General features: G+C 40.4%; 1 protein-coding gene across 1 annotated transcript; it reads right to left on the reverse strand.

Moving 5' to 3' along the window:
* Window positions 1–5,988: 5,988 nt before the first annotated feature.
* On the reverse strand, window positions 5,989–10,838 carry LOC121290500 (toll-like receptor 8). The gene is made up of 3 exons (XM_041210938.1): window positions 10,782–10,838; window positions 9,018–10,299; window positions 5,989–8,945 (listed from the first exon to the last, which is right to left on the reverse strand). The coding sequence occupies exons 1-3, from the start codon at window positions 10,836–10,838 to the stop codon at window positions 7,171–7,173; spliced, it is 3,114 nt and encodes a 1,037-aa protein (XP_041066872.1). The 3' UTR covers window positions 5,989–7,170.
* Window positions 10,839–11,799: the final 961 nt, after the last annotated feature.

The raw sequence follows: 11,799 nt of genomic DNA on the forward strand, positions 1-11,799 counted from the left end.
TGATCTGCTTGTGTTTCGAATTCCATGTTTCCATCTGCACCTGATAACCTTTGATTCTTGTTAGGCAAGGGAATCAATCTATCTCTACCTTCAATGACCCAGCCTCCACTACCTTCGAAGGCAGAGAGTTGCCAAGTTGCCAATCTTCTGAGAGAAGAATTTCTCCTCATCTCTGCCTTAAAAGAGGGACCACTAATTTTAAAACAGTGCCCCCTAGTTCTGGACTCACCCACAAGAGGAAACATCATTTCCATGTCCACCTTGTCAGGACTATTCAGGATCTTGTATACTTCAATCAAATCACCCCTCACTCTTCTAAGCTCCAGTGGAAACAAGCCCAGCCTTTCCTCAGAAGACAAAACAAAAACAGAATTACCTGGAAAAACTCAGCAGGTCTGGCAGCATCGGCGGAGAAGAAAAGAGTTGACGTTTCGAGTCCTCATGACCCTTCAGCAGAACTGAGTAATATTAGGAGAGGGGTGAAATATAAGCTGGTTTAAGGTTGGGGGTGGGGGGGGTTGGGTGTGGGGAGAGAAGTGGAGAGGGTTGGTGTGGTTGTAGGCAAAAGCAGTGATAGAAGCAGATCATCAAAAGATGTCACAGACGGCAGAACAAAAGAACACAAAAGTGTCGAAGTTGGTGATATTATCTAAACGAATGTGCTAATTAAAAATGGATGGTAGGGCATTCAAGGTATAGCTCTAGTGGGGGTGGGGGGAGCATAAAAGATTAAAAAATATTTTAAAATAATGGAAATAGGAGGGAAAAAGAAAAATCTATGTAATTTATTGGAAAAAAACAAAAGGAAAAGGGAAGAACCAGAAAAGGGGGGAGGGAGGTCAAGACCTAAAGTTGTTGAATTCAATATTCAATCCGGAAGGCTGTAAAGTGCCTAGTCGGAAGATGAGGTGCTGTTCCTCCAGTTTGCATTGGGCTTCATAGGAACAATGCAGCAAGCCAAGGACAGACATGTGGGCAAGAGAGCAGGGTGGAGTGTTGAAATGGCAAGCGACAGGGAGGTTTGGGTCATTCTTGCGGACAGACCGCAGGTGTTCTGCAAAGCGGTCGCCCAGTTTACGTTTGGTCTCTCCAATGTAGAGGAGACCGCATTGGGAGCAACGAATGCAGTAGACTAAGTTGGGGGAAATGCAAGTGAAATGTTGCTTCACATCTCTGCGACAAGGGCCCAAACACTCCTTTGTGACATCTTTTGATGATGTGCTTTTATCACTGCTTTTGCCTACAACCACACCAACCCCCTCTACTTCTCTCCCCACACCCAACACCGCCCCCCCCCCCACCTTAAACCAGCTTGTATTTCACCCCTCTCCTAATATTACTCAGTTCTGTTGAAGGGTCACGAGGACTCGAAACGTCAACTCTTTTCTTCTCCGCCGATGCTGCCAGACCTGCTGAGCTTTTCCAGGTAATTCTGTTTTTGTTTTGGATTTTCAGCATCCGCAGTTTTTTGTTTTTACCTCAGAAGGCAACCTGCTCATTCCAGGTATCAATCTAGTAAACCTCCTCTGAACCGCGTCCAACGCATTTACACCCTTCCTTAAATAAGGACACCAAAATTGCAGACAATATTCAAGATGTGGTCTCACCAATGCCCTATATAACTGAAGCATAACACCCTTATTTTTATGTTCAATTCCTCTCATAATAAAGGATAACATTCCATTAGCCTCTTTGATTACTTGCTGTACCTGCATACTAACCTTTAGTGACTCATGCACTAGAACACCTAGATCCCTCTTCATCTCAAAATTCTGCAGTTGTTCTCCATTTAAGTATTCTTCCTGCCAAAGTGAACAACTTCATATTTTCCCACATTATACTCCATCTGCCATCTTTTTACCCACTCACTCAACCTGTCTATATCTGTCTGCAACTTCCTCATGTCCTCTTCAACATACTTTTCTACCTATCATTGTGTCATCTGCAAATTTAGCTATCATGCCTTCACTCCTCTCATCTAAGTTATTGATATAAATTGTAAAAAGTTGAGGGCCCTGTGGACCTTCACTCATCACATCCTGCCAATCAGAATAAGACCTATTTATACTCTCCGCTTTCTGCCAGCCAGCCAGCCAATCTTCTATCCATGTTAATATGTTACCCCCTACACCATGAGATTTTATTTTCCATAATAACCTTTTATTAAATGCCTTCTGGAAATACAAGTACAGTATGTCTACAGGCTCCCCTTTATCAACAGCTTCTTCAAAGAACTCCAATAAATTGGTTAAACATGATTTCCCTTTCACAAAACCATGCTGACTCTTCCCAATTAACTTCCGTTTTACTGAGCGCCCAGCTATAAACTCCTTAAAGATCAATTCTAACAACTTCCCCATGAGAGAAGTCAAGGTACCTGACCTATAGTTTCGATAGCGGGAGCAGGCTATTGAGTTGGATGATCAGCCATGATCATAATGAATGGCGGAGCAGGCTCGAAGGGCGGAATGACCTACTCCTGCTCCTATTCTCTGTTTTTTCCTATGTTTCTATGTTTCCTGCCTTCCTCCCTTCTTGAATAGAGGGGTTATATTTGCTACTTTCCAGTTTGATGGAACCTTTCCAGAATCTAGTGAATTTTGGAAAATTAACACCAGCGCATGTAATATCTCATTAGCCACCTCTTTTAAGACCCTAGGATGAAGTCCATCAGGACCCGGAGACTTGTCAGTCCACAGCTCCATCAGTTTTTCACCCTTCCACCTCCTGATTTACAGCTATTGCTGGAATGTTTCTCATGTCCTTTATCAAAGTCATTCACAAGTAATTGAGGAGGAAAGGACAAATAGATAAGACCATCAAAAAAAGGTAAATGAAATCTTTGGTTTTGTATCGAGAGGTATAGAATGCAAAAAAAGGCCACCGGTGCAGGCAAGCCAGCATGTGTCAGTGCTGGTCCCAAGCCAGGGAAAATGGGGAGGGTTAGAGGCAAGAAGTGCATCCAGGTATTAAACTACACACCAAACCCCCCACGCCAACCCAACTGCTATCCACCCAACTACCCTCCAAAACCAACCCAACTACGCCCCTACCCATCTACCCCCTGACTCAAACCGACTACACACCCCACCCAACAACCGGCTACCTGATTACCCCACACCTGATTACCCGCTCATTCGCCCACTCACTCACTCACCCATCCACATTCACCCACTTGCCCATTTGCCCACTCATTCCCTCACTCACTCACTTACTCACCCACTCACTCAAATGTCCACTCATTCACCTACTCACCCACCCACCCACTCACTCACTCACCCTTTCACTCACACGCTCATTCACCTGCTCACTCACCCACCCATTCACTTACCCACTCACTCACCCACTGAGACTCTTGAGACCTTTAAAAACTTACCTGAATACTGAGCTAATTTTGTAAAAAGTGGGTGTGCCATTTCTTTGCCCGTTTTCTCCTACACTCACCGGTCTTCCATGTGGAAGGCTGTGCTGGGCCATTGCTGCAGCAGCCGGGATCAGAAGTCTTGGCTGGAAGTTTACAAAAATCTTCAAGGGCAGCAGCAATGCGAGCAGCTTTGACACAAATCTGTAGTTCTGGGCCCGTGAGTCTGCAGCAAAGGAATGGAGCAATCGAGCACATGGTTTCCTTTTTGACACTTCTTGAAGTGCTGATGGTGCCACACTAGGTGCTTGGATTTCTCTGTCTCTCTGCTGAACCATTCTGATCAGTCAGTATTTTGGCATTCCTACAAGGAACAGAAGCAATGTTTCTTGCCATAGTTGACCTTTACTCTTACTGAATGCACCAATTCTATTCTGCACAATAAATGCAGGTGCTCTTGCAACAGTTGTCACTGCTTTGCATCTGCACCTCAGGTGAATCAGACCCTGCAATGACAGTTCCCCGATACATGTGGCCAGCTTATTGAGAATGGTGGGTGACATCCTAGCAGATACGGCTAATCATTGTAGCAAGTCTATTGTTCATGTGTCAATGAAAGTATGCCACACTGAGTAGAGTCCTTTCAAAACTTAAATGGAAATAATAGTCAAGAGAGATGTCAACTGGGCTGCTGACTCACTATCCCCCATTTTACACTATCACACAAAGTCAAAAATCCACCCTGTGGAGTGAAATTAGAAAATCGAATGAGTGATCCCAGCACTGCTCCTGTCTGCCATTGCAGTATTCAGTCAGAACAAGGTTGTGAAGATGACTTTCCATGCCGTCCCATAGGTTACAGCTGTTTTACTTGGAGGTTATACCAATCACCACTTCAATGGATATGCAAATAAGCCGATCCTGGAAACTCTCTTGTAATTACCGCTCATGACTACCAGTGGGCACTGACCATTTTCCATTAGCATAAAATTGGTACCATTTATCATATGGAAATGCACTCCAATATCAGAATCTGACCAGATCTGCTTTTTCATCACTAAATTCAAATGAAACTTTGGACACAGTGAAAAGGGCACAAACAGTTTATTAAACCAGCATCAAGTAACCAAAGCAGCACAGTGGCCTCTACATACAGGAACAGAACACATCTTCAGCCAAACAAAAGAAATGATTTGCTTTCAAAAGTGTGACTTCCCCTCATCTTACTGAATAATAGGTAAACTCAATGTAAGTTTAATAGTTGAATCACTGTGGTCATGAACATGTAATTATATTACAGATATTAAGGACAGCTGTTTTAAAGGCACATTTCTGTTTTCAAACCGTTACACTGAGTTTAAAAACAGCCTTTTTCAAAACGGCAGAATGGACAGACAACATGGCACCTAACTATATTTATTCAAACCTCACCAGACTCATAGCTCTAAAACTGGCTATGAAGAGTCATAGAAAATGCAAAGACCCTTCCAGGGTGTCCATTGAATTCTAAAAGGTGTGAAAAACCCTTTTACTTTTGAGGGAACAGGAGACAGGAAGGGACTTCAAAGGATCTCAAAATAATTAACTCTTTTGCCTGGTGGAACAATGCTTCATCAAAATTAACATAGCAGACATTTATAAGTTTTGAAACTGTATAAAGTCTGTTGGAGAACAGTCATTTTGTGAGCAGAAACACCAGGAAGAACTCTGAGAAGCAACATCAGAGAGGGTTCTTGGCCAAGAAAAGGAAAAAGGAAAGTATTAAGAAATCAACTGATATTCTATCAAAAGAGTCCAGGAAATCTGCAAGTGCCATAATCATAGAATTAGTGGGAAATAGGAAACCTTCTCGCTCTACCAAAAATCTGCTGACTTGCTGAATCCACCTGAAAAGGCAAACCTCCAAATAGTCAACTGCAAAAGCCATCGCAGCTGGTAAACTGAACCTCAAGTTTCAACCCCTTCACTTTGGAAAGAAGGAATTCAAGAAAAGGGCCCTCAACAATATTTCACAGAGATTGAAATCTCATCTTTATGCATTCTTTTATCTTTATGTTCTTTTAAACTTTGTAACTGTATTTTAGTTAATAGCTTTATCACTTTTTACGTAAGTAATTTTCAACAGTAGTTTTGTAATAAACTACCCTCTGGTTTAAAACTAAAGCTTGTCTGCTGGCTTAGTTTTAATTTGACCCATTCAAAGATTAAAAAGGGGCTACATACAAACTCACAAATTCTTAGGTCACGAGTCACTTTAAGAAAACACCTTTTACTTGGTTGTGACACCATTACATTGTTAGTGATATTGTTTCCTTTATAAATAGCTATTGAAGGATGGGGATATGAGCTAGGGATGCTCATATGTATAGATAGTGAAGGCAGGAAAACAACAAAAAGATATTATAGAAACCCTGCCTTATGGTGATAGAGGTAGATTTTGGATTTTGCTGACTGGCAGAGAGAGGCAGGGTCAGAAATGGATGAGTTGTAGGACATGAAAGAAAGCAATCTTAATGACAATTGGATGTGGGAAAGGAAATTGAGTGTGGCGTCCAGGAGAAAACGCTATACACTGGGTCTCAGCCTGTAATGGTAACTGAGAGAATCAACACTAAAAGCTGCTCTAGATGCCAAACATGATCACGTTATGATCACTTTAGCTGACTTTAAACTGGTGGAAAATATGGCTCACCTAGAATTTTATGCAGGATAAGTAGTTAAATGGAAAAATGCCATTGATGGGTTGATGGAAAGGGTAGATGGGGAACAACAAGCATCACTGGCAGACATGTGGGAACTGATTCCGTTCTTCCAAATGATGTCTTTAAGAATTTGCATGTAGATAATAACGAGGAGGGTAACAAGGATGTCACAGATGACAACATGGGCATGTGAGAAGAAGCCGCCTGAGATGAAATAGTGTCAATGAGGCAACAAGCACAAATTGAACTAGAAGAGAAGTGGAGGGGAGTTTGATGAAGGTGGAATGGATGGCGTAGGGAGATTAAGCAAGGTAAGAAGAGACAGGAATTGTCGTCACACAAGAGTTCATTGCTGACTTCGGCCCGTGCTGTCTCAGTGCTGTGAGTAAGGCAGAAGCCTGTTTGGTGGGCATATAATGGGGTTTAGTAGGAGAGGTGAGATTGCAATTGTAAAATGACAGTGCTTTAGAAAGACTTCAGGACTTTAGAAAGAAAGGGAAGATTGGAAAGGTTGCAGTGTGATTTGAAGAGGGAAGGTCATGGCTGCCATTTTGAAGGATATGAGGATGAAGCTGGACAAAAGAATCAGGTCGCTGGTGTTACAATCATGGTACTGAAAAGGAGAAGTTTTTATTGTTCAAGAATTTCAATGGGCGACATTGAGGGGTTAGGTGGTAGGTTTAAAGGACAAAATAAGTTTTGAGGTGGTGGGAGGGCAGCTGGGAGTGAAACTGTGCAATAAGCAGTAGTGAGTCATCAAGTGGAGAAGTGATTTGGGCAGAGCTGAGAGAGGAATGTCCTAATTTTGAACATGCAGAAAGAAATTCACGAGGCCCTCACAGTGGTGAAGGCAGAACTGAAGGAGATAGCCAGAGAAAACAATTTGACAGCTTATTATCAAGATCAGAGATGAGAAATTGAGACTCGGTCTTGCTCTCCAGGTTGACCTTAGTGCTAAGGTGGTTTTGGAAAGAAACTATGGTTGAGCTTTGGATGGCCAAGCCAGACCTGAGGATGGATAACTAAGCAAATAAATTGGAGTTTACAGCCTGCCTGATTAGAGATTGTACATTATGTGGATAAAAGTGAAAAGCGGTTCAATTAGAATTAAGTGAACTCCACAACTGTGTTGTATCTTGATTGATTGTTCGTGGCTATTGTATTTCTTAAGCATTGCCAGAAGAAACCTTCAGAATTTGGGTTTTTAGGCCAATGTAATACAGAGCTGCTACATAACCTCTTCCTTAATTTCAGATACTTTGAGTTTATTAAAACAGGCTCCAACAGGATCAGCACAATTACATCTTCATTTTCATCCAGGAGTCTTTGGTGAGCCATATGAAAGGCTGTTTTGAAAGTTCCTCTCTTGACATAACTCCTTGTAAGCACAAACACAGTCTTTTTGCTCTTATGTATACTTTGAGAAAGATTGTCGACAACAGCCATTCCTAACTCCCAGTCTCTCTCTTCCAAACAGAGGCAAAATTGCCTTTCACCTTTATCTTCCAAATGAGCTAATAGTTCATTGACAACCCAGTCTGTTACAGCCAGATTTGAAGTGTCATAAGCAATAAATGCATCATAGGAAGAGCTCTGCACTTTAAGAGTGTGATACTGATATCCTTTCAACCTAGAAATGCAAAACCTGTATAAGAACCACACATCCCAGTAAAACAAATGATGGGCCATTGCTATAAAAATAGTGCAAAAAATGATGATGGCAGAAGTCAAACTTAATGAAGCTGCAATGTCATCCATTGTACATGTGTGCTGGTCAAGGAGAATAATGCTCTGTCCTCGATGATCTTCAGGTGATTCACAGGTAACGTCGGTAGCCAATTGAGGAATGTCCAGGTCACAAGTATTAATCCATGCAATAAATGGTCCAAGTTCACAAGTGCAATAAAAAGGATTCCCTTTTAAAACTAGTACTTCTAGGGAAAGTGATTCACTTGCTGGAAAAACTGTCTGGTTTAATGTCGTAATTTTGTTATAGCTTAAATCAAGATATTTTATTCTGTTTGCTGATGTGAAGAAGCTTATAGGAATTTGAGAAATGCTATTTCTTCTCAATAAAAGTTTTTGGAGGGACTTGGTGCTATTATATAGTCTATCAGGGGCAATGGTTAATTTATTGTAACTCAGATCTAAGGTTAGTAGATTCTTCAATAACTGTAGTTTATCCCAATCAACCATGTTTAAATAGTTATTGCTCAAAGACAAATATGACAAATTAGATGGTAAATTTTCATAAATATCATGTGGAATATGTCGAAGTTTATTGTAAGATAAATCCAGATATGTTAAATTAGTTAGATTTTTAAACAAGCTTATATATCTACAATCCTTCCTATTCCATAAAAAATCCAGGCGATTTCCTTGGAATTTCAAAACTTTCAGGGAGTCACTGTTCAATCCTGACTCTGTCAATGTGAAGATGCCATTGTAGCTTAAGTTTAACACTTTTAAATACTTAAGGTTTTCAATAAAACCCATTTTATGTGTGACACCCTCAACAATAAAATAGTGCTGGTTGTAACTTAAATCCAACACTTCGAGTTGCCACAGTTCTTTAAAAGCATTATCATAAGCTGGATCGAGTTGATTAAAAGAAAGATCTAAATATTTCAAATTGGGCAAAGATGCAAACTCAGTACCATTTAAAGCTTGCCCAATGGCATTTGATGACAAATTCAGGCACTTGATGTCCTCAATGTCTTTAAACTGCTTTGGGCTGATGAAGAAAATATTGTTCAAACTCAAATCCAATGTCTTACCATAAGAACGACAAGACAAGTCCACATTTTGTCCTAGGATAGCGTCACCATCATCATTAAGGGATTCATATGCCAGATTGCTATTTCCGGATAGGAAATATGAATCTTTTAAACTAGATTTTATATAAGGAAGATGTTTCCCTTCATATATTGAACTATAAATAAGATCTCCATCACCTGATGGAGGTGATATCCTATTCTCTGATAGATTTATTAACTTTAGCGAAGTAATTTGTTTAAAGATCGTTAAGTTTACTTGTTTAATGAAGTTTGTAGCGAGGTTGAGAATAGTAAGATTGCAAAGTCTGTACAATGGCTTTAGATCTTGTGAATTGAGTTCCTTGAAAACATAACCTTCGATACGTAATTTTCTCAAGGAGACTAATTTGGAAAAGTTTCTTGAAAGGTTGATCTCTTTTGAATAAGCTGTTATCTTATAGTTGAACGACAAGTCAAGTTCTTCTAGCCTGGGTAAGTAGTTTAAAAAGTCTCCAGTAGCAATTTCATCAGTCAAGAAATTAAGCTCAAGTTGCAGAACCTTCAAGCTGGTACAGTTCTGAAACCAGCTGCTTTGTATTTTATGGAGGCTGTTGCGGGAAAGATTTAATACCTGTAATTTTGCAAGCTTTTGGAAAGCGTAAGGATGTATGTGAATGGAGCTGTCTCCAGGGCAGGGTTCACATGGGTAAGGAGCATTGAAACATCTGGGGCAGTTTCCAGTTAGGTCAAGGAATTCCAAATCAATCAGATGATGAAAATCGTCTTGGTTAATAGTTTGAATTCTATTTCCAATGAGACATAATGAACTTAAAGATTCCGGCAGATTTCGAGGAACAGAAGTTAAATTATTTGAACCAAGTGTGAGAATCTTCAGTTTTCTGCCACTTGAAAATGCCCCATCATTTATATGGTTGGACACGTTGCAGGGGTTCTGATGGTAACAGTTTTGTGACAAGAGAAGTGTTTCTAAGTTTGACAGGTTTGGTAGATTCTCTTTTGTTATATTAAGAATCTTATTACCATTAAAGCTGAGCAACTGCAAACTCAATGGCAGCTTCTTAGGAATTTGGCAGAGATGGTTTTCATTCAGGTATAATTCTTGTAGTTTTATCAGGGAGGAGAAGCTGTCTTCTGCAATAATCATGTTCTTCCCAGGCAAAACATTCCAACTCAAATCTACTTTGATTAGGTTTTGTAACTTGGAGAAGGAGTAATTGGAAATGTTTGTGATCTGATTATTTGCTAGATTTAAGCTGGTTGTATTCGAAGGAATATTTACTGGGATGCTGTGAAGGCGATGGTATCCACAGTCTAATTTGATAGAGGAGCCATTGTTCTGTACACTCACATCGCATGGGAGGCTTCTGGGAATCCAGCTGGTTGTGAGCAGTTTTGCAACAAAGTCGAGCAGAAAGAGGAAGAACAGTAAATTCGCTGCTGACGCTGATGTTCCTTTTGCCTAAAAAAAAATTCACATCAATTGAAAAGGGAACTTGGTGTTATTTAATCACTTACTATATTTAAATACAATAATTTTTGATTAAAATGTCCTCTCCTTGTGATTTCATTGCACAGAAATTCTAGATGTAGAGCTTCATTAAAGAGAAATACCTGGCTTCAGAAAGCTTACTGTGCTTTTTCCATATATAGGTATTCCAATGTATCACTGCATCATTTTAATATTAATTTATATATTTTAAAGTTAATGAATTTGTCACCAAATAATGATTTCACAGTGCACATTGGTACTTCATATTTCACAGAAACTAATTCACTTGCATATTTCAAATGAGGATAGCCATGAATACACATCAGTAAAACATTAATTAATGATACCTTATTAAAAATTCTCTCCACATTGTCTACCTATATTTTCCATATTTGTTTTGCCAGCATAGCAAGCTATTTAACAAAAGGTGGAAAGCCGCTACTAATGATTACCTGGAAGTAATATCCAAGAGCTATTAATAAGTCAAAACCATTAATGCTGAAAATCATGTCTCATCTATAGATGAAATCATAAATTTATTTACTGAACCTTGGGTATGGTGGGTTCTCATGCCATCACTGCACCAGGATCAACCCTGGCTCAATGAAGAGTGCAGGAGGGCATCACAGGAGCAGCACCAGGCATACCTAAAAATGAGATGTCAGCCTGGTGAAGCTATAAACACAGGACTACTTGCATGCAAAACAGCATAAGCAGCAAGTGAAAGACAGAGCTAAGTGATCCCACAAACAACAGATCAGATCTAAGCTCTGCAGCCTGTCACATCCAGTCGTGAATGGTGGTGGACAATCAAACAACTCACTTGAGGAGGAAGCTCCACAAATATCCCTATCCTCAATAATGGGGGAGCCCAGCATATCAGTGCAAAAGATAAGGCTGAAGAATTTGCTACAATCTTCAGCCAGATGTGCCAAGTGGATGATCCATCTCGGTCTCCTCCGGAGGTGCCCAGCATCACAGATGCCAGTCTTCAGCCAATTCAATTCACTCCATGTGATATCAAGAAATGGCTGAAGGCACTGGATACTACAAAGGCTATGGGTCTTGAAAATATTCCGGCAATAGTACTTGTGCTCCAGAACTTGCCAGATCCCTGGTCAAGCTGTAATAAAGTTATAAGGCCATAGACGTCTACGGCACAGAAAAAGGCCTTTCGGCCCATCAAGTCTGCACTGGTCAAACAAGAACCTAACTATTTTAATCCCATTTTCCAGCACTAGGCCTATATCCTTGTATGCCATGGCATCGCAAGTGCACATCCAAATATTTCTTCTTAAATGTTCCAGTACAGTGTTCCAGTACAGCTACAACACTGGCATCTATCCGGCTATGTGGAGAATTGCCCAGGTATGTCTTGTACACAAAAAGCAGGACAAATCCAACCCGGCCAATTACTGCCCCATCAGTCTACTCTCGATTATCAGTAAAGTAATGGAAGGGGTCATCAAC

Source organism: Carcharodon carcharias, chromosome 18 (assembly GCF_017639515.1).
Source record: "Carcharodon carcharias isolate sCarCar2 chromosome 18, sCarCar2.pri, whole genome shotgun sequence".
NCBI lineage: Eukaryota > Metazoa > Chordata > Chondrichthyes > Lamniformes > Lamnidae > Carcharodon > Carcharodon carcharias.